We start from the raw sequence: 24,077 nt of genomic DNA on the forward strand, positions 1-24,077 counted from the left end.
AACATGGCAATAATGGATAACTTCAAAATCCCACACTCGCCAATAGGGAGATCAGCCAGGACCCCCGCCCCCCAAAAAAAAAAAGTAGGTAAGTGGATGAAGCTAGAAACAATTATTCCAAATTTTGGGTGAATAACCTAGAGCCCAAAAGACAAATATAGCTTGTTTTCTCATATGTGAATGTACCAACTAATTGGTGTGTGGGGGGGGGGGCTTCCAATAACCACAGAATTTATGTTCCTAGTAAGGATCCAGGGGGAAGGAGAGGATCTCAAGGTATGAGATTATATGCTCTAAAGAGATAACAGAGGAAATAGAATTAGAAAGGTAAATATGGAGGACAGGTTAAGGGAGGAAATATAGGGAAAAGGCCTTTTTAAAAGCTATATGTAAACCTACTGTAGAAATATCTATATGTAAGTATAGAAAGAGAGAGAGCAAGAGACAATACTCTAACTATAAATATCTTAAAACCACCAAGTAAAGACATCAGCCACCGCTTAAAACTTCCAGTGCTATGAATTGCTTACATCTTGCCGAGTCATTGGCCAAAGGAGACCCATACACACACACACACACACACACACACACACACACACACACACACACATAAAACATTGCAGGTATATTCAAGGCTAATGCTTTTTTTCTACAACCTAATGGTAAGACCCTGTTGTTGAAGATGAAGAAATTGAGCTGGTGCCTAACTAGAAGCTTCATGATAGTCTTCATGATACTGGAAAGTACTCTGCACACTATCAGAGGAAAAAATAATCATAAATATCATCCAGCTGCAAACCCTGTGACTTAGAACAGCAATCTGCCTGCAAGATATTATGGTATAATAATGGCACAAATGTTAGAGGAGTAACTGACCACTTTTAATTGGATTTAAGGCTTGTTCCATGAGATGGAACACATACCTGACACTGCTAAAGTGGCCAAAACTTGAGACTAGATAGGTCATAGGCCTAGGGGAAAAGCTGCTACTATTATTCTACTAAAGGAACATAGTAATGAAATGACTCCTGGTGGCATAATGCTATGCCAATCAAGCAGAACATGAATCATCCTCATCAGAGAAGTTACTTCTTGCAGTATTTAACAGATAACAGAGACTTGCAACTTTACAATATGCAGAGAATGAGCACCAGTGGAGTACTCAGGCAGAGTGTCTCAACTGTGAAGAAGACATGGTGCTTTTTGTTCTTGTGTAGTCTTCCTAGATTTAAAAAAAAAAATCAAGTTTTCAAAGAACATTAACTCTTTTAACTTCTGTTTTTAAATTACTTTTTAAAGTTAACATACACAATAATGGGTATCTTTATTCTATTTATGAAAATGTCAATATACTTTGTTCTTAAATTTTGCTCCTCCATCCCTGTCTTCCATTTTCTTGTCCCTTTTATCCCCCCTTTCTGGTTTTATGTGAATTCCATTGTCCTTTCTCCCCCATTTCCTTAAGATATCATCTTTACCTCTCATGGTTCCATTTCAACTTTTATCACCACACACTCATACACACACACATCACACATAAATAAATTTAAATCTGGATTCTACAAATGAAAGAAAATATGATATATTTGTCTTTAAGAGTCTGGGTTTCTTTGCTTAACACAATAATGTTCAGTTTCATCCATTCTTCTTCAAATGGCATAATTTTACTTTGTTTATAATTGAATAAATTCCTTTTCATGTGTTTGCAACATTTTCCTTGTTTGCTGGTTGAAATAAAGTATAGTTCCGTTTCTTTGCTATTGCTATTTTTACTTTGAAAAAGTAAAGAAATAAACATGGTTGTGTAAATATCTTTGTGGTATGTTGACTTAGTCTTCAGAGATGAACCCAGGAATAATATTCATAGATCATATGGTAGTTCTGTTTTTAGTTTTATAAGGAGCCTCTGTACTGATTTCCACAGTGGCTGTACCAGTTGAGAGGTCTACTAGATATGTATAAGATTCCTGCTTTTTGTACATCCTCACTAGGATTTGTTCTTTGTTTGTTTGATAGAAGCCATTCTAACTAGACCAAGAATCTCAGACCAGCTTTAATTTGCATTTCCTGATAGCTCAGAATATTGAACAATTTCTCAAGAATATACTGAGCATTTGTATTTCTTTTGAAAATAGTCTGTTCACTTCAGTCTCATTTACTGATGAGGGGGTGGTTTGATATTGGTTTCGTTTGTTTTGTTGTTTAAATTTTATGGTTCTTTAGTTATTCTGAATATTTCCATCTGATATGCAGGTCTCAAATGCTTTCTCTCATTTTTGTAGGCTGTCTCTTCTTTCAGGTGATAATTTCTCTTTATAAGACATGGTACCAACAAGCCCATCTTAATGCTTGATTTGACACATAATCAGCCCTCATTTTTCTTGGTTTTAGGGGGATAAAGATTTTATAGTTCATATTTCAAGTCTTTCCTGTTCAACAGTCTTAACTGTTTTTCAACCTACATTGATCTTAGTTGAATAATAAGATATTTTTCTAACTTCCCTGATTCTATTTTTGCTCTGTTACATTCCTTTATCCCCTCCTACCCCTGCCACACACCCATGGTTAATTGGAACTCTTGAGAAATGTTCAGTACTCCTTTGTTTTTACTACATATCACAATGTCTTATTTTCTTTAGGTTGAATTTGAAGATGGATCCCAGATAGCAATGAAGAGAGAAGACATATACACTTTAGATGAAGAGTTACCCAAGAGAGTAAAGGCTCGTTTTGTAAGTGCTAATGACAAGTGCTACTTAGGGACCTTCCAGTAAAGTCCTTATTCTCTATGCTTTCCCAAGCCCAGAAGAAGAAAACTGTGGGCTTTTGGTTCATTTTTAAGAAAGCCAAAGTAACTTTTCCCTTGTTGTAATCTGATGGATGCAAGTCATAACTTAGACAGAAACAGGAAAATGCAGTGTTTATATGGTTTAATTTTTAGAACTCTCTCTCAGCTGCACCTCCAAAGAAAGGACTTTAAAAGTAAAGGAGAAGAGATAGTGTCAGTATTGCTGTTCACCCAGTGAGATATGAGATATTCAGAAAATCTGCACACGCACTTGAGGATATTTTAATTAAAACAACAACAAACCAATGAATAGGTTAGCCACCAGATATAAATGTAACTTTTATACTCTAGATGTAATTGTTGTTTCAGAGGCTTACTGCCTCTATCTGCTAATGTAGACCTAGTCCTGGAAGCTTCTAGCCTCCGTACAGTCTACTTGAGCCCTAGAATGCTTTCAGCCTCTCAAACTTAACGCTGAATAAGCACACTTTTTCTATCTCTTTCTGAGCTCTGGTTCAACTCAGCTGTTCTGGCTCAAAACTCCTCTCCAAGGTGATTGATTCAGTCTGGCTTCTGTCAGTCAGCACTGCTTGGACTTATATTAAGTTTGGCAATCTGTTCTAATATTCTGGCTCCTCCTCTGGCTTGTTCTGTCTTTACCTGTGTCTAGCTTGTTCTCTCTGCAACCTCTCTCTGTACAACTGTAAAGCTGCCTCTAAATTCAACTCTACGGCACTAACTCTCAACTGACTCACTGACTCCATTGGAACTGTCAGAACTGAATGAATTGATTCAGCTCCCTCTCTCTGTGATGCTCTCTTAACTTGCCTCTCATTCCTGTCTGTTCCGATGAGAGTTGGGCATACCCTATTCTGTCATATCTTTCTCTGCTTAGTCACTTTGTCTGCCACTCAGTTAGACTTCACTTTCATACATAGGTGTTTCCTCCTACAAACTAACTTTACCTTCATTGTTTGGGATTAAAGGCATGTATTAAGGACATGCCTCCATTCCAGTGAGATCACACAGACCTACCTAGAAGGTCTTTAGATGTGATAAGAGCAGCCATGTTGCTGGATTAAAACTCCTCTACAACTAGATAATAACTATGAGCAAAGACAAAATTAAGTGTACTTGTTGTAGAGACAAATTCTTCTGAAGCCTGCATAACTTGTCAGTGTTTTGAAACCTGGAGCTAGGGGATGGCACTACTGTTAAAAGCTCATCCTGCTCTTTCAGAGGACATAGGTTTGGTTTTGTGTACTCATAATCACATAGTAGCTTACAATTATGGATAATTGCAGTTCCAGCGTATCCAACACCCTCTTTTCTACTCTACAGTCATTGTACACATATGAAGGCAGAACACTCATACACATAAAATAAAAACAAATCTTTCTTAAAAGATACTTAAGTCTCTCAAGAAAACCTGAAAATGTTAGAGGTTACTGCCCCTCACTATGTACCTGTATCTCCCCTTGGCCCCCTTCTACTCGCTTCACTTTGTTTTGCTGTTCTCTAACTTTTATTAGCCCCTAAATATTAGGGAAATAGAGTAGGAAGCCTTTTGAAAGTCTCTTGATTTTTTGATGTATGTAGCTGCTGTGCACACTGCCAAATTGATTTTTAGAGATTTCATATTTATGTTTCTTAAGAGTTCTCTTTCTTCTCTAAACACACAGACTCTTTATTCCATAGAGACATGGTCTTGATTCCAGGATGCCTTCTTGGGTATTTTTATTTGAACAAAGTTCCTGAGTGTCATTTTGTGCTGTGTGTTAATTATCAGAGAATACTTCCCTCAATCCAAGGTTTGTTTTGTTTGTTTGTTTGTATGTGTGTGTTGTTTTGTTTTGAAACAAATCCATATGTAAGCTAGGCTGGCCTTTAACTCACTATTAGGCTAAGGGTTTCTGTGAATTCATGGTCCTCCTCATGCCCCTTGCCACATGCCTGACTTCTTGGAGACAGCTTTAACTTAAACAGTAAAGTAAAATACACTGAATGAAGTCCATGCCCTGCAGCTGAGCCCAGTAGGAAATAGTCTTGGAACTGCAGTTCTTGCCACCTTTGTTACTGCTACAACCTTCAGTCAGTAAACTACCTTCAAGTGGGTGTAGCTTGCTGGTAGGTTGTCTCATACTTTTCCATCAGGGGAGACAAATCTAATTGGAAAGCTCATTAATAGACATTTTATGCTGAGATTTTTTCTCAGTTCGAGGAAGATTGATAAGCAGCACTTACTATTGAAGCTTCATGTTTTTAGTGACTTTGCCTCCCTTGAATTATTCTGGCTTGAGGAGAAATGTTGTTAGAGAGTCAGTGGACTACCTAATGGCTGTGCTGGGTTCTTTTGTATGTTCTTCAGAAACAGCCCCATTACCTTTTATTGTCTCAGAATAACCTTGGCAACCATTGCATAATTAAGTAGAGCTCCTGGTAAATTGACTTTATTATTGTGTTTAAGAGGCTGATTTCTGCTATTTTTGCACAGTGGCAACATTTTCATAGATCTTTTATTTCCTCCCTTGATAACTTTAGCACTTATAAAAGTGAAATATAAGCCAGAGGAAGTGCTTTCTAAGAGTTACTGAAACAAAATGTTTTTTTCTGATGACAGAGAGAACCAACCAACTCACAGTTTCTAAGTTTCCTTCCCAAGTAAAATATGGCATTTTTCTAGGGAACCCAGGGAGTAGCATGGCATCTGGTATAACTGTTTAATGAGCTGATGGGCAGAAAATATATGCATCTGCCAACTTGAAGCATTTCAATTTCCAGGCTTCTTTGTGTCTGCTCCCTTGTTTTTCTCTTCTTCACAATGGTCCATGTGTTTTCGACTCCTAAGAGTAGGAGTCTCTCTACTTTGCCACCAACCTGAGATACACAATTTGTTGCTGTCATTAGAAGTCACATACCTTACTTAAACCATAAGGTATCAGTGGAGAACATATTCTAGATTCCAGAATAGTAGGGAATCAGGAATCAAAACTAGTGTTAGTGTCAACTCTAGATTTGGTTTTTACCTGAGAATCTTAGCAATAGCCTGCACTTTTCAGGAATCACTTACTGAACAGTAGCTGAGTTCCATGCCTGTTCCTTAGTGTTGGGACATTCATCATTTGATTTATGGTTTCTAATCTCTTTTACCTTAAGAAACATCTGAAGCATTGCCTATTACTGCATTCACATTCAGGGCTCCTAGGAAACTAGCTTTCCTATGATAGAAACTCTTCCATGGAAGAAAAACTGCCCCATACAGAAAGCGTAAATCCCTGAAATGAGGTTGATCTACTCAGAGAAAGAAGTAGGATGTGTTAGGTTGTAAAAGTTTGGCCCTGGAAATGTGCAGACCATCTTGAGGGTGGGTAGAACATGAAAAGATTATCAACAGGTACATGTAGCCCTCTGTAATTATTTAATTAGAATGTTTCTAAAGAGCTTTTTTTTTCCCTGGTGGTTTAATGGGAGATAGATTGGGGCTACTACATTTATTGCAGTGGTTCAAAAAGAGAAGTGGGAGACCCTGCATACAGGATCATGAGTATTTCACGTACATGGAGGGCTCCTGACAGTGTGGGAATAAGAGGAAATCCACAGTACCACTGAACTTTTGACATCCACAGTACCATTGAACTTTTGACATCAGTGGTACTGTGGATTTCCTCTTATTCCCACCCTGTCAGGAGCCCTCCATGTATGTGAACTAGGACTGTATAGATGAGCACGGTATTGGCATTTAGGAATTTAAGAAGGGCAGTGATGGAGGAAGAAGCCTTTCAGTGCCATTTTATACATGACAATTTGGAGAGCATCTGAAGCAGATAATCTGAAGTGCCAATTGGTAAAGGTACATGCAGTTATTGATCCAAGAGATCTGAGCTGGAGTGAGAAATCCAGTTGCCATCCTTTGAGTAGGTGCAGATATTGAAGCCAAGAATATGTATCAGTAGCACTAAAGTTGAACAGATAGCTAAGACAGTGAAGCACTGAAACATCAAAAGTGGGAAAATGGTAGCTAATGAAGTAGTTAAGCAACAGAAAACTGCTATAGGACTTGGAACTAGGGAGTTAACCACACTAATATCATGGAGAAGAGTGACAGGAACAAAGAAGAATATGATTCAGAATGAGTTAAGAATGACTTTTGACCCTACTTCCACCCCCCTCTGTTTGGGCAGAAGCCAAGTGTAGATGGAGACTAAGAAAGTGTTGTAAAAACCTGCAGCTCGTGCTTGCTTCGGCAGCACATATACTAAAATTGGAACGATACAGAGAAGATTAACATGGCCCCTGCGCAAGGATGACACACAAATTCGGGAAGCGTTCCATATAAAAAAAAAAAAAAAAAAAAACAAAAAACAAAAAACAACTGCAGCTCCCATTCTAAAGTGAGTAACAGACAGATTTATCTGGAACCAACTGGCATGACCAGGACTCAGGAAGATGGAGTTAGGAAAACCAAAATTACATGTTTTAACATGGAAGCATATTAATGAGGTTTTATAGTTTTCCATGTTCAAAAATGTCATAAGCAAGTTTAAGATATATTAGTGGGCATATGACAGGTAGCTATCGTGAGATTGGGGAAGCTTTGCTAAGGCCCAAGATGTTATTTGATGACATTGTTAGTTTGGGGGTTGGTGGGAGCAGTAATCCAATAAGGTAATAGATTCCAAAAAGTTTTTATCTATGAGTAACAAGATGTTACTTCTAACACAGAAGTGGGCAAGACATAGAGGCTGTTCTGAGGGGCTAGAGCTAGTGATTAGCCTTTAAGTCTATAGCTCCCCCCGCCCCTTTTTTTTGACAGGGTTTCTCTGTATAGACAAGGCTGGCCTTGAATTCACAGATATACTTGCCTCCCCAGGGCTGGAATTAGTCATGTACCAACATGCCCAATTTAGGGCTGCAGCATTTTAATCTTTCCACAGTACTTACTCACATTCTAATTAGTCAGTCAATCTCTACAGACATAGCTTCTTTTAGGAGTTTTTATTTACATCAGACTCAAAATGAGAAGACTTTAATTTTGCTTTTGTTTGGAAAAGCTCCCTGAGGGTAAAGAAATTAGGACTAAATGTAGCCACACATCCCTGCCAGATGGCATGGGTGAGAACGACCTGTTGAGGAAGAATAAGACTCTGGGTAGTTTCCTTCTACCCTGTCATAGAGCCCACCCTCAGTCCCCCACCTCAGCTGACAGAACCAGATCTGTGTATAGTGTTTTTGTACACAATAAAATATCCTTCTGCATTTAGTCCACAGCCTCCAACATGCGATTTGAAGACACATTTTATGGGACAGATATAATCCAAGGGGAGAGGAAGAGGCAAAGAGTGCTGAGCTCCAGGCTTAAGAATGAGTATGTGGATGACCCTGTGTATCGTACTTTCCTGAAGAGTTCTTTCCAGAAGAAGTGTCAGAAGAGACAGTAGTTAATAACCTGCTGCAGACACAAAGCAGCTCAGACCAGAAGAGGGAAGACAAAGGGACAGCCTTGGGGTATGCAATGGAACAGGTGGTTGGGTGCTTCACTGTCATTGGTAATAAATTCAGGCTTCTAGAGTTTGGTTACCAAACAACCAGGAAGAGACCTATTAGTTGCTTCTGTAATCCGAACACTCCCTCAGTCATTTGTTTGACCAAAATGAATATTCCTAAGTGAAGGGAAATAACGTGAATGGCCTACTAGGTAAAACTCCTGCCTGAAAAGAGGGGTTCTTCCTCTGTGGCTCAGGTCCCTCCTCAGGGAACATATATGGAGGCTTCTCTCCCCCAGCTCCTTCAGTGGAAACCTTATCACCCAAGAGGGAGGGTGATAATTTATGTGTTTTCCACAGTTAGAGAAAGGCTCTCACATTTGTTTTAAGTGGCAGTTTTTATAAAACATTTTTAAAACACAAATGGCATGTATGGTATGGGATTTACCTGTGTGCTATCTGTATTCCCTTGTACAGAACTTTTCCATTTTTTTATATTACTACTTTTGATTGTGTCTGAAAACTGAGTTGGCCTTTATAAGAGGAAATTTTTTTCTCTTAAAGAGGAATTCATATGAAATATATGGGAATTTTATATATTTACAGAGGAAAAATCTGGGCCTGATATTTTGAACACTTCATAATTCCTATTCTGAATAGATATTTATAAAATATATATTTCTTTCATTATGTGTTTGTAAAAATTAGAGTTTAAAGAAATATACTTAATGCATAGTTTTAAACTAATGTAACATGATTTTTCTTTGCAAAACAGCCTGGAAATGTATTAGTATTTAAAAATTAAAATCTGTTTTCTTCTGTCCGGTCTTCTGTCTTGGCTTCTTGTCCAGGTTTAATCAACTAGATAATGAACTTTAGGGCAGGTGTGGTGGTACATAAACCTAATTTTAGTATTTGGGAGAATGTTGTTTGTCTGTTTCCTCTAAGTTGAAACACGGCTCTTGGACAGAGAGGGCTGCTTATGAAACTCCAGAGGTAAACAGAGGGTCACATGTCTGTAAAAGCAGAAACTGGGAAGATTCCCAAGGGCTCCTTAACAGCTTCATGGGTAAAGAGCTGCTTGGTAAGTAGACTTTGACGAAACAAGATACAAAGGAGAGCATCTCAAGACTATCTGCCTGAAAGCTGTGCAGAGCTCCAGGTCTGCAGCTTTTTGATAATACTGTTGTTTTAAAGTCATCCCTCTACCTTATAAATAACCCTCACCCATACTCCTTAAAAACCTCAACAAAAATTCATTGGTTCACCAAGTTGTACACATTGGTCGGTTGTGGATTCTCTTTCTAGGATAAATAGGTGTGTATGGTGTATGCATTTATGTATGGACATGATATGAGTGTACATGATGGGTGTTGGTGTGGTGTTTGTACTATGTGTGCCTGTTGTATCTTCCTAGGAAAAGTCTATCACATAACAGGCTGAGGCAAGATGATTGCAATTTAGGTTATGGTGAAAACTCCATCTCAAAAAATCAAAAGCAGAAAAAAAACATGTTATTCGGGAATCTCTCAAGACATTTTGTGGCCCAGGCTTTTCAGGGCCTTCTTTTATAGCTGAGCACCTTTATGGCAATAACATAAGAGAAGGTATCATTAGGACATCTCCAGCACTAGCTAAGGTGTGGCTCCCACTCCTAGACCTTTAATAATTTCAGTCCCTTCAGTATGGAGTGAAGTTACCTTCTTCATTTTACTATCCAGTGAAAAAAAAGGCAGGGGAAAGGATTCCCTTAAGGAACACAGAACAAATGAATACACATTTCCATTTACCTGCTACAAAGGGAACATTCAGTTTGCTTACAGGTCTTGAAGTTGGCTCATCTGTACTAGACTTGGCTTCAGTTAACTCACAACTGCTTCCTGTGCCTCCCAGTAAGCTAGCCCAGATATAGTCTCACAATAAAATAGAATCAGGAAAGCAGGTAGGCCCAGATGACATTCATTTCAGTCCTGTGTGAGGAGTTTCCCAGAATCATGGATTGATGGGACATTTGAACCAGCAAAGGGTGCAGTATCTCCTGTTACTGGGGAATAGAGTGAAGTACCAAACTAGCAGTGACAACTACAACTAAAACAGTGTTCATTTTCTGGAGTGACTCAAGGGTGACCTCAAAGGTATAGAAAGCTCACCAAGCTGATTTCACAGGGATTATCTGCCACTCAACCTCTTCTGCTGGTATAATATATTTATTTTATCAAGTTATCAAGCTTGAATTTTCTCTTTTAGGGTTTTAAATGGAAGTGACCTACTCTTCAAAATACGAAAGTAGGCCTGTGTAAGACATTAAAGAGGGATTACTCTAAATAGGATCATTTGTTCTGTACAAGTTTGTGTGTCAGCAAGATTTCTGATTGGCTGCAACAGTGAAAAAGGTGCAGAGTCTTGTGTGATCTCAAATACAGCTGTTCTTTTTCGGTCTCTTTTATATAATGTTTCTATAACCAAGAATAGTTGTATATTGCCTTTGCAAAGTCCTAGTCACAGATTAAGACTGGACATAGAGAATATCTTTTTTGTTCACTGCATTCATCATAAACTAGCTATTAGCTCTGTACCTAGACAGAACATTAAAGCTGTTCACTTACTCTATGACACCTTAATTGTAATTTTAATTTCTGTGCATTACACTAACTGCATGTTAAGTGTGTACTTATAGCACAAAATCAGTTAACGTCTTCCTAGTGCTTTATAAATTGCTTAGCTGTGGCAATTCTAATGTAACACTAATTGCAAGCCCTTTTTCTGAAGGTTTAGAATTTAGTAAAACTGATTGGCACATTTCACAATATTTAACTCTTCATATGTGCTTAAATGAGGACAGTGTGTTCATTGTTGGTTGAATTTTTGTTTTTACTTTAACTAGAGAAAAATTGAGACATCTGTTGAAATACATGGCTTATCAGAATACATTATAAATTTCCACTAGTTGAGATACAGAGTACAAAACTATGTAGGAGGAAATGAGTGGGATACTTTTAGTTTTAACTTTCAGTTAAAAGGGATCCGAAGTAAAGCAGTCCCCATCTCAGATATAAGTAAGCATCATTAACTCAAAGGTCACCAATAATCTTAAATTATTCATAATATGGTAGAAATTGCAAGACTAACTTGACTACACAGTTTTTGAGAATTCAGTGTTTTTTCAGTTATGTAAAATGTTTACTGCTCTAGTTGATGGCATGAATCTGGGGGAATGGGTCCTAAAAACAAAGCCAACTGAAGTCTCATGCAAAATACTTTATTAAGAACATCAGACAATTTATATTTTGAGGGTTAAGAAGAGTTACCTGAGCTCGGTGATGGTGACACATACCTTTGATCCCAGCACTTGGGAGGCACAGGCAGGTAGATCTCTATAGTTTGAGGCCAACCTGATCTACAGAGAGAGTTCCAGGACAGCAAAGGCTACACAGAGAAATCCTGTTTCAGAAATCCAGAAGGAGGAGGAGGAAAAGGAAGAAGAAAGAAGAAGAAGAAGAGGAGGAGGAGCAGGAGGAGGAGGAGGAGGAGGAGGAGGAGGAGAGTCATCTGAGTGAAGTATACAATCACAAGGAGAAGACCCAATAGGCAAAAACATGCTTTTCTATAGAGACATATAAACAACAAATATAGCCAGTTGTAATGGATAATCTAAAGTAATCTTATTCCTATCTGTTGGCTTGGGAGAAACAAGAAAAGACATTCCAAGAACAATTCTCTTTTTAAATGAGGTTACAAGTTTTCTCACAAGCACTCAGAATTCTCACAGAACTTTATTCTTGATCTGTGTTTTAACAGGCCATGGAACAAAGACTAGTGAAAAAGAGGACTGATGTCCTCTGAAGAGGTTTGAACTCTCTAGCAAATGTGTGGATGCTGTGTCTTGGAGGTGTAGATCCATTTGGGGGAGTATTTATATGTGTAGCACTGGCTATCCTTGAAATTTTTCTGTAGACTAGACTGGCCTGAAAGTCACAAAGATTAGTTTGCCTCTGCCTCTCAAGTGTTGGGATTAAGAGCATGCCCTCCCACGTGACAGCATCTATTCTTAATGTGTGTGGAACATGTATTATGTACAGCTAGCCTGTAAAGCATCCTAGTGGAATTTGTCTCCAGTGAGGCAGCACAGTAAATACCATTAGTCTCTTAAAGTGATGCAGCATACATTTAATCCTAGCAGAGGCAGGTGATTCTCTTGAGTTCAAGGCCAGTCTGGCCTACAGAGCGAGTTCCACTGTCTCAAAAAAAAAAAAAAAAAAAGATGGAAATGAAAACTGAGAGAAGTTAAGTAAATGAATCATTCATCCTCAATATAAGGGGGAAAAGACAAAATATATATCTATCAGGACCTGACCCAAACAAAAGGTAGCAGATGGATGATTCTAAACCTCAAAAGAAAAGTTAGTGCTAGACATTAAGATTAAATCAAAATTATTGATAGACAATTTAGTTTTTGGAGTTTTGGAATATTCCTTTGATCTTTGTATAAGTATAATATTTGTATAATAATTTGTATAATATTCTTTGACTTGTGTATAAGTAAATGAGCAGAAACATTCTAAAAAGTTGCATGAAATTCAACTTTTTGGTTCTGTTTTCTTAGACAAGTTAATATAGATCTATTTCATGTGTGTGTTACTCACTAAGTTGCTGAATGGGTTTGTTAAAAATTCTTTGACCTTCTCTCTGAGATAATTCTTCATTTGGTAGTTGGACAATGATCCTTGTTTTTGCTGGAAAATCATAATCAGTCGCCACTGGCAACCCAGGACCTCTGCCTAAAGGATGCAAAGTTAAGATCTCCTATACTGGCATCAAAACGCAGCACTAGAGAATTCAGAGATGTATCACCCTGGATTAGGATGTTACCATCATTTGTGGGACAGAAATCAACTCTCCCCTTGGTCTCCATGAACATGGTGTAAGTCATGATTGCATTAGTGTCTTCACTTATTTTGTATTCATATAAGAAAGTCCTGAGGTGAATAACTTGTAAGGAGTTTTGTTTGGCTTACAGTTCTGCCAGAGGCCCTCTAACAACAATCACAATGTATCAGAGCAGCTTAAAGGGAACTGGCTTTATAACAACTATCCACTTATTGAGAACAAAGTCAGTCTATCTATGAGTTTAGAAGGCTTGTGCCATACCTACTTCTTGCTAGGCTCACCTTTTAAATGCTCCCTTACCACAACACCACCAGGAAAGACCAAGCTTCTAACATATGTATGAACCTTAAGGGAATAAACCATGTCCAAAGTTGTTACTATTAAGATAGAGCATTAGTGTCACAAAGGATTTATCCTACTGTGTTGTTCTTTTCCTATTTATTTGACTAAAAAGAAAAAAGTTCCTTGAGACACTTTCTTCTTTTAGTATACTTTTTGGTGGTTTTAGTTTTTTGCCTCCACAGAGCTCAGGATACATGGAACAAAGAGAAACCAGAGAACTCACTCAACCTCTGTGTGATTCCTTAAGTCCTTTCATGATGTTCATAGTTTGCTCTCTGCTATCAGCATCTCACATTCCTCATATTTATATGTTCAGTATTTTAAATTAAAAATATCCTACCTTACCCAAAATACAAAAGTCCACTTTTTTTTTTTTTTTTTTTTTTTTTTTGAGGGGAAACGGGAAAATTCGTAAGGAAGGGAAGATGGTTGAAATTCAGATATGGAAAATTTAAGAAACGGAGTTACCTTAAATAAAAGCAAAGGGGGATTAAGAACAAAGATTCTAAAATTCTTTTTTTTTTTATTAGAAGCTTCAGGCAGGGTAGCTGGGCAGACACTTAATTATTCTAACTGGGATATGCTGTCCTAGCCGACTTCCCAGCCACATTGCCCATATCTGCCATCTTAGATTTGCCCTAGCTGTATCTTCTCCATCCTTGTCCTTATGGCAATATGTATATATGTACATATACTATATAAATAAGTAGAATTATTATTTGTCAGCTAAAAAACAAAATATTTTAAGGAATGAAGATAGGATGGTTAATCTTAGAAAAAGTGATTTGTATCCAGAAAAGCAAAATTCTTGGTTGTTAGAGGAATGAAAGTATATTGTATAACTGACCCAGGAAGGTGTTTCCAGGCATGTTTGATTTAAGGAATGAGATGGGTGAAAACTGAAGATGCTACAGAGCAAATGACTCTGTCAGTCTGCTCTAGTTGATATCAAGGAAGGGGCTGACTGGAGAAAAACAGTGAATTGCTAGAAGGTAGATAGCTACAGAAGACTAGCCTCGTTCCAAACCACTGTAAACATACTCTTTATCTGTCAAAGAGGACTTTGTGTTAGTAATCTTGGGATTGTGAAGTTATCCTGTTCACCAGAGTGAGCTCAAAGTACTCTCTTAGGTCCTTCTAAGATGGAATCATGATGGAAGTAATCTGCTTTAAATGACAGAGGAAACATACAGATCCAAGGAATGTAGAAACTTCTAGAAGCTACAAAAAGGAAGAAAGTGGGTTTTTCTCTAAATACCTATGAAGAGCCTGCCTTGTGGATACTGACTTTAGCAATGAAAATTTTCTGACTTCTGACTTTCAGATTTGAAGCAGTGTTATTTTTAGCTTACTAAATTTAAGGTAATTTTTACAGTTTCATATAGGGTTACTAAATGTGGAAGTTGTGTAAAAAATGACAGCATTCAGATTTTATGAACATGGATAGAATCACCAAGAATTAACTCACAGTCAAACACAGACTGCTTTATATGTTTTTGGCAGCACTGGCCCTTGTGGTATCAGTAGACTCCAGTGACATCTTGCCTCTCCAGCACACAGATTCACAAAATACACTGACATCCTGGCCCTGACCACATAGATGTACAAAATACACCATATATGCAGTTGTTAAGTGTAAAAGAAGTGCAGTAACAGTTGGTCTATAAAGAAATGGGATTTATTAGAAGAAAGGGACCTGAGGCATTAAGCAGGAATATGGTGCTATATGTTTTTAAAAACTCAGGATGAGTTACTTAAAGGAAGGTTCCCTTATCTACCCTCATATTTTTAATGCCTATATCATAACTTCAAAAAGAGGATAGCTGGGTGTGTTGGTTCATGTGTTTAATCATTCAGGAGGCAGAAGGCATATCTCGCTGAGCTCAAGGCCAGCATGGTCTACGAAAGTAGTCTAGGACAGCCAGAGATGTCTTCAAAAACCAAAAATTAAAAAACAAAAAAGATAGGCTGAATGCTAGCTACTTTGTTTGAATATCACAAACTCTAAATATGTTCAATCGTTAACTTTATGTTTATACTTCAATATATTATAGGGCTTCTACATAATTGACTGTGTTACTTCTAAGCATGGTGGTGATGGTGTCTGTGGAAGAGATGGGCTTTTGAATCTGTGGAATGCAGAAGGAAGAATTGCCCTTATTTAATGTTTTGCTCCTTTTCATTTTTAATTTTACCATTAGATCTCTGTGATCTTTAGATAATTTATTCTGAAACACTAACAGTTCCTGGATTGAACCATTTTACCAGTTTCCCTGGTTCTCTGGTTTTCATGTGGCATATGTTGAGACTTCACAGACTCAGTAATTATGTGAATCTATGTCCCTAATACATCTTCTCCCATCTGTCTGCCTATCATCTCATCATATTGCTGCTTTCTATGAAGAACTGAGTACTATGTGGACCTAGGACCAGATAGCATTTGTCCTAGTTTTGGGCACAAGTTTAACAATGCCAGGTATGAGCACCATAGTACTGTTGACCAGGTTAACTTTGTACAAAGCAGGCCCTGAACACTGTTCCATTCTGGTAGCTGTTCATGGAAAGGATCAAATATCACCAAAGGCTAAAAAGGCGTGTCTACAAGGCAAGTTCACTGTATAGATAGACTCATCCTTGCAGCTTTGACCCTAGAAAGGCAAATGAGTTATTTTCCAAGGATTCAAAAAGACAGGGGGATAGGCCATTTGGGCAAGAAGAATTTCTTGTTTATCTTAGAACAGTGTTCTGTGCCTGAGATGGGATTGTCTGAGACTTACAGGATACAAAGCAAATATATGTTCAGTCTATAGAAACCTCTCATTAAAGCTTTGAGCTCAACCCCATAATCTACCAGTGTGTGACATTAGTGTGATATGGTTAAAAAGCTTTTCATTTCACATTTTCTCTACCTCCTCCCCAATAAAAACCATAATGAGAAAAAGAGGCTCTGTTGTTGAAAATTAATGGTATGGGGCTAAATATCATTTCTTTTTTTATTTTATTAATTACGTTTTTTTTTTTTAGCTCAGTCTCCAAGTGGGTTCTTTTTATTATTATTATTAATTACATTTTATTCATTTTGTATCCCCCCATAAGCCCCTCCCTCCTCCCCTCCCCATCCCACCTTCTTCACGCATGCCCCTCCCCAAGTCCACTGATAGGGGAGGTCCTCTTCTCCTTCTTTCTGATCTTAGTCTATCAGATCATATCAGGAGTGGCTGCATTGCCATCTTCTGTGGCCTGGTAAGGCTGCTCCCCCCTCAGGGGGAGGTGATCAAAGAGCAGGCCAATCAGATTATGTCAGAGGCAGTCCCTCTCAAGTGGGTTACATAGTAAATATCATTTCTTATTAGCCCTAGTTATTATGGTGATATTATTTAACCTGCTATCACAATTAATAAGACACAGACACCTGTTAGATTTTATAATTGCCTATTTACCTTGGGCTGGGCAGCTATTTTAACCTATACTATCTCAATAACCTCCCCATCCATCTCCCAGCCTCTACCCAATAACATCTGCCTTAACTATTCCTTTCTGGGCCATCCATAAACTTATAAATACTTACTTGTATCTTTTATCTTGGTGTTTTCTCCATCCACACCATCCTTGCAGTCTTTCTCCCACCCCAAATGGTTCCTTCTCCGTGCTAACCTATAGTAGCATCCTGCTTCCTCCTTTCTTCCCATCTGTTCTGTCTCCTTCCCATGATTCTCCTGAACCCAAAGCCCGGGAACCTTAGCCACTCCTAACCCATTCTGCTCTGCCCAAGTTTTAGGCCTTTCAATCAACCAACCAGGAATAATGACTTAGGCAGGTTTGCACAATATGGGTAGGTTTCTCTGGGCAGTAACCAGATCTTGAGGGCCAGTAATTAACATCAAAATACAAGCATCAGACCAACCCTATTGGTAATATAGACAATAGCAGTTAATGATGACTTCTTTTTTAAAAAACAAAACAAACAAAAAACTGCTGCTCATAAATTTGAACTCTTTGTTGCCATTTATAAAAGCAGCCTCATATTGAGAGCTCATTAGTAGTTAAGAACTTAATTTTGTCAAAGGAAATAGAATTAGGAGAGATTACATTTCATCTCTATTATGGCTATTCAGCAGCAATGCCATTATTCTGAATTTCAGATGAATTTAATTGAAACTTTATGCACAAAATTACTTGTTTTGTGCAATTAGTACCACATTTAAATAGGTTGGAAAATGAATTGGATGGTAAATTCATGATTTTCCTCATGAATGATTTGCTAGGCCTCTTTGTTTCTAGGTTTTCTCTCCACATTAAATGATTTTTTTTTTCAGTTTAATGGGGTTTTTCACTTGAAAATTTTATCTCCCCAGGCAGTATACAATGCCCAACACCTTCCCTCCAAAAAGGTGATTGGGAATTGGAGCAGCTCAGTAGTCACAGAAAAGTGAGGTAGAAGCTCCTCAACCTCTCTGTGTCCAGTCTCTTTTATATTCTTCCATTCTATAGATGAGAAAAATACTGAACATATCTATCAGGAGACATGGAGGGATGGACTTTAGATGAAGACCTGAGCATAAATTTTCCTCTAGCCTCTAAAGCCTTTGTGACTTGGGGTTCATCTCTTGACTTTTGAATCTCAGTATATCCAGAAGTTGATTTTTTACTATGTAACCCACCTGGACACTGAACTGCCATGGGCTACATCTGTGCAGGGGTTCTAGGTTATCTCCATGCATGGTGCTTGGTTGGAGTATGAATCTCTGGAAAAGCCCCTGTGTTCAAATTTTCTGGTTCTGTTGCTCTCCTTGTGGAGTTCCTGTTCTCTCCAGATCTTACTATTTCCCACTTCTTTTATTAAGATTCCAGGCACTCTGCCCAACAGTTGGCCATAAGTCTCAGCATCTGCTTTGATAGTATGTAAGGCAGAGCCTTTCAGAGGCCCTCTGTGGCACGTTCTTAATTTGTTTCCTGTTTCTTTTTCTTTTGATGTCCATCCTCTTTGGCTTTCGGGGGACACCGTTATCAAAACAAAATGAATGCCAATAGATTGGAAAAGATTCCAGAGGGCTAAGATCCAGTATATATAAAGAACTAATGAAGCTGAAAAGCAACAAACCAAGTAATCCCACTAAAAAATGGGGAACAGAGCTAAACAGAGAATTCTCGATAGAAGAATATCGAATGGCCGAGAAACACTTAAAGAAATGCTCAACCTCATTAGCCATTAGGGAAATGCAAATCAAAACAAATCTGAGATTTCACCTTACACCCATCAAAATGGCCAAGATGAAAAACACAAGTGACAAAACATGCTGGAAAGGTTGTGGAGAAAGGGGAACCCTCCTCCACTGCTGGTGGGAATGTAAACTGGTACAACCACTCTGGAAATCAATCTGATGCTTTCTCAGACAACTAGGAATAGTGCTTCCTCAAGATCCAGCCATACTACTCCTAGGCATGTATCCAAAAGTGGCTGAAGTGCACAATAAGGACATTTGTTCAACCATGTTTGTAGCAGCTTTATTTGTAATAGCCAGAAGCTGGAAACAGCCCAGATGCCCCTCAACTGAAGAATGGATGCAGAAATTGTGGTACATCTACACAATGGAATATTAGTCAGTAATAAAAACAAGGAAATCATGAAATTTGCAGGTAAATGGTGGGAACAGAAGTTGATTTTTTTCCAGTGCTAATCATCAAACACAACCCCTTTGATATGCTACATACTGAGCCCAATGATTATTCCTTAAAACTAGTGGTAAACATTAAATGTGAAAAACCTATACAAGTATTTAATATACTGGCAAATTAAAAAATATATATATCAGCTACTGTGATTATTACTTGTCCTTCTTCTTCATCATTATGATTGTAATCATCACTTTGAAACATTTTGTGCCCTTAGTATAATAATAAGCTTTTTCAAATATTAACCTGAATATTCAATTGGAGTAAAGGGATAAAGAGATGGGGGCAAGTTGCTTGGTGAACTGGGATGATGATGTGTAGCAACTTCTTCCAAAGTGAAATATTTCCTCCCAGAGGCTCCTGGGGCACAGGAAATTCCCAAAATTAACAAGATTGACAACACTCTTCACAGTTAGAGAAGCAGCAGCCAACTCTGTGGTAGAAAAATTTGTCACCAATCTGGTATTCTAAAGAGACGCCCTAACAAGTGAATTCCCTGTAAGTCATGCAGACAAATCTAGGCTCACAGTTTTGTGGGTGAGTCATCACCCACACTGAAGTGAACTTATTAATAATACAGCTGTTTTTAAGTTATTTATACTCTTGTAATGTGGGGCCAGGGAGGCATGTCCAAACCCCAAAAATCTCATCTCACAACCAGCAGGAGTAACACTATTCCCTCCTTACCTTAGGCCAGCATGTCCTGGTGTACCCTGCACCTCTGCTACCCTTGAGGTGGTCATGTAGCGTGGTGGCCAGGTTACAGGTTAAACTTCCTCTCTCACTATAAGGTCGTGTCCAGCAAGCACCTGGAATTCTTCTTCATGCAAACTAGTCATTCTTAGCACCTTGGCCCCTGCCAATGATGGACACGTACATGGAAAGCCCCTACCCACTCCCCAAAGGTTTAAATAGCCTTTGTCACTCCCAGTTAATGAGCCGTCTCATTGAAGCCTGCCTCCCAAGAAGTCTGTTTCTGTCAATTACTACTGCCTGAGGTCTAAGAGACCACACAGTTATAGGTGGAGAAGTGGGCCAGGAACAGCATTGTAAGTATGTTCAAATAAACACATTGATTTTCCAAGTTTGCTTCAGTTGCATCATTACTTTGTCATCAGTTATCAGTTCTCTCTCTGGAATGAGTAGATATTTTGTCCATATCCCGTGCCCCCCCCATCCCCAAATTTGACAAAACAGAGGGTTGGTTTTGTTTTTTTTGGGTGGGGAAAGAAATAAGACAGGATAAGGCTCAATATGATAGAAGGGCATAGTCCTGGAAATTTCTTTAGTGAGCCTGTAATTAGAGTTGAAGACAAAAATGAGGCCTTTTTGGGCTGGAGAAATGGCTCAGAGGTTAAGAGCACTGGCTGTTCTTCCAAAGGTGTTGAGTTCAATTCCCAGCAACCACATGGTGGCTCACAACTATCTATAATTAGGTCTGGAACCTTCTGGCATGCAGGCAGAATATTGTATAAATGATAAATAAATAAATCTTTTCATAGGGGTCTTTCATGAGAATGTTTCGCTAACCAAGGACCATGTATGGATATAACCTAGAACCCCTGCTCAGATATAGCCCATGGTAGCTCAGTATCCAAGTGGGTTCTCTAGTAAGGGGAACAGGGACTATTTCTGACATGAACTCAATGGCAAGCTTTTCTACCACCCCACCCCACCCCGGAGGGAGGAGCAGCCTTTTAGGCCACAGAAGAGGACATTGCAGTCAGTCCTGAAGATACCTGATAAGCTAGGGTCAGATGGAAGGGAAGGAGGTCCTCCTCTATCAGTGGACTTGGAAAGGATCAGGGAGGAGATGAGGGATGGGGCTACAGCTGGGATACAAAATAAATAACCTGTGATTAATATAAAAAATTAAAAAAGGAAAAAAAAATGAGGCCTTTTTTGCTAGGAAGCAGCTTTGTGGTGACGCTCAATCAGCAGATTCATATCCAAAGGCTGAATGAGGTGTGAGCATAGTAAAGCTTTGCATTGTATGCATTTTTAGTTCCTCTATCCACGTAATACGGTGACAAATATTTTTGTTGGATATGTCACTGATGCTATATGAATTTGATATCTTGCTATGACATTGATGTAGAATTTAATAGGGTTTCATTTTTAAAGGCACTTAGGTCTTTGGGACATTTTCAGTTAGTTTTTGTACAAGGTGATATATGTAGGTCTAAATCCATTCTCCTGGCTATGGACATTTAGTTCTCTTGGTGTTTGTTGAAGATTCTTTTCTCAACATTATGTTTAACAAAGAAGCCAAGTAACTTTAAAGTTACATGAACTCATGTTTGGGTCTTCAAACTTGTTCCATTCATCTACATGTTTCTTCTTGTTTTTCTTAATGTTTCAGTGATATATCTTAAAATCCAGAATGGTAATGTTTTTTGTTGTTGTTGTTTTGTTTTTTTGTTTTTTTTTCTTGTTGTTGTTCAGGATAACTTTGGCTATCCAGGTTTTTTAGTGATTTTATATGAATTTTAGGATACACTTTTCTATGTAAATGAGATTGGGATTTTTATTAGAATTTCATTGAATCTCTAACTTTTGGTAAAAATAACCATTTCCACAATATTAATTCTATCAATCTATAAACATGTGATTTGTCTTCCTATTTTCTAGTGTCTTTATTTTTTTCTTTAGAAGCTTAAAGTTTTCATTGTAGAACTCTTTCACTTCCTCAGCTAGGTTTATTCCTAGATCTTTTCTTTTTTGGAGGCTATTGTAAATGGGAGTGTGTTTATAGTGTTCTTTGTATTCTTTTTCTTGGTATATAGAAACACTATTGGTTTATACTAGTTGATTCTATAGTCTACCACACTGTTGAATTTATTATAGCTAGAAGTTTTCCAGTTGAATTTTCAGGATCTCTATTATATAGTATCATGTCATCTGCAATTAGGATAGTTTGATTTCTTTTTTTCCTGTTTGTAACCCTTTAATTTTATTCATTTGCATTATTGCTCCAAGGAGGACTTTGAGCACAATATTGGGAAAAAGTGGGGATAGTGGATATCCCTGTGTCATTCCTAGCTTCAGTGGGATTGCTTCAGGCTTTTCTCCATTTAGGATGATGTTGACTGGCAGATACTCATTTACAGGTTTTATTGTGTTAATTATGTTCTCTTTAGTCCAACATTTCTAACTTTTATCATGAAGGTATGTTTGATTTTATCATATAATTTTTTTAGCAGCTATTGAAAAGATCTTGTGGGTTTTGACTTTCAGTCTATTTATGTGGTCTATAAATTTATTGTCTTGCATATGTTGTACCATCCCTGAATTTTAGGGATAAAGCCAACTTGGTCATGGTGGATAATCATTTTAATGTATTTCTTTGTTGCCTTTGCAAATATTTTATTGGGCATTTGAGTCTGTGTTCATTAGGGATATTGCCTTTAGTTTTCTATTTTGTTGTATCTTTATGTGGTTTTGGGTTTAGAATGATACTGCCTGTGTAGAAAGAGGTTGGAAGTGCTACTTCTATTTCTGGTTATTTTCTTTTAAGAGTTTTAGAAAAACTGGCTGCAGATCTTCTCTGAATGACTGATAGAATTCTGTGATTAATCCATTTGTCTATCAACTTTCTTTTTAGGTGCAAGGTTTATTAGCATTATTTTAATCTCCACTTTGTTATCACTCTGCTTGGTTGTTGGCTTCTTTATTTAATTTTGGTGGATTGGTTGAAGGTAGAAATGTATTAACTTCTTTAGATTTTCCTGCTTCACAAATTAATATTTCCTTAACATTCTACATTCCTTTGTTGTATGTTGTAATGTTTCCCTGTTTGTTTCTGAGTAATTCAGGCTTGCTTTTCTTTTTCTTTTTTTCTTTTTTTGTTTCTTGTTTTTTGTTAGTTGTACCAAGGGTCTGTCAATCTTACCTTCTTACAAACCAGCTCTTACATTAGCTGCTTTTGTACATTATATTCTTTGTGTCTACTTTATTTAGTTCTGTTCTGATTTTCATTATTTCTTTCTGCTGAATGGGTTTGGATTTGGTCTGGTCTTGCTCTTTCAAATTCTTGAGTTCTAGCATTAAGTCATTTAGTTATACTTTTTCTGATTTTTTTTTAATGTAAGCCCTTGAGGCTATAAATCCCTTGTAGAGCTACTTTCAATGAATCTCAGAACTTCTCTTATGTTTTCATTTTCATTTTATTCCAGAATTTTTTTTTAATTCTTTCTTGATTTTTTTTTCTTGACCCATTCATCATTTAGTATTCAGTTGTTTAATCTTGTTTGTTTTTTTTTCCTAGAAATGTGTTTACTGTTCATTTTAAGATTTAATATATTGTATTAAGTTAGAATACAAGGAGTTATGTCAGTCTTTTAAAATCTATAAAGATTTGTTTTGTATCCCAAGATGTGGTCTACTTTAAAAAATCTTCTACGTGCTTCTGAGTAGATTATGTATTATTTTCTGTTTAAGTGGAATATTCTATAGATATCTGTTGGGCCCATTTGATGTATGATGTAAATTAATTTTGATTTTTCTCTATTTAGTTTTTTCCAGAAAGTTGGAAAGTTTTTTAAAGAAAGTTGGGTATTGAAATTACTTATTATTAATGTATTGATGTTAATATGTGCCTTTAAATTTAATAGTATATTTTTAATAAAATTGGATGCCCCAGAGTTTATTATATACGGGTTTAGAATAGTAATGTCTTTTTGCTTAACAGTTCCCTTGATTGTAATGAAGTGTGCCTTCCGATTAGCTTTTGTTTGAGGTCCACTTTGTCATATATTAGGAGGACATCATCTGCTTTCTTCCTTGTTCCAGTTGATTAGAATATTTTCATCTATCTTTTTACTCTAAAGCAATGCCTACCTGTGTAGCTAAGATGTGGTTCTTACAGACAACAGATTGGTGGATTTTTTTTATTGATACACACA

General features: G+C 37.5%; 1 protein-coding gene and 1 non-coding gene across 10 annotated transcripts in view; both read left to right on the plus strand.

Annotated features, from left to right (window-relative positions):
- Kdm4c (lysine demethylase 4C) overlaps positions 1–24,077 on the plus strand; it is a 281,505-nt gene that overhangs the window by 200,624 nt on the left and 56,804 nt on the right. For 5 of the 9 annotated variants that reach the window (XM_060365723.1, XM_060365726.1, XM_060365728.1 and 2 more), the window contains 2 exons: positions 2,640–2,732; positions 8,050–9,095. The exons of 1 other annotated variant lie outside the window; for it this stretch is intronic. In XM_060365723.1, the coding sequence (XP_060221706.1) occupies positions 2,640–2,732; positions 8,050–8,226 (270 nt within the window). In that variant the 3' untranslated portion in view covers positions 8,227–9,095. Of the gene's footprint in view, positions 1–2,639; positions 2,733–4,470; positions 4,600–8,049; positions 9,096–24,077 lie in introns of those variants that run through there. 3 more of the 9 variants (XR_009585134.1, XM_060365725.1, XM_060365724.1) reach the window with 3 other exon arrangements.
- On the plus strand, positions 7,020–7,126 carry LOC132646944 (U6 spliceosomal RNA). The gene has a single exon (XR_009585268.1). It is a non-coding gene; the product is annotated as a U6 spliceosomal RNA (small nuclear RNA).

This window comes from Meriones unguiculatus, chromosome 12, assembly GCF_030254825.1.
Source record: "Meriones unguiculatus strain TT.TT164.6M chromosome 12, Bangor_MerUng_6.1, whole genome shotgun sequence".
Lineage (NCBI taxonomy): Eukaryota > Metazoa > Chordata > Mammalia > Rodentia > Muridae > Meriones > Meriones unguiculatus.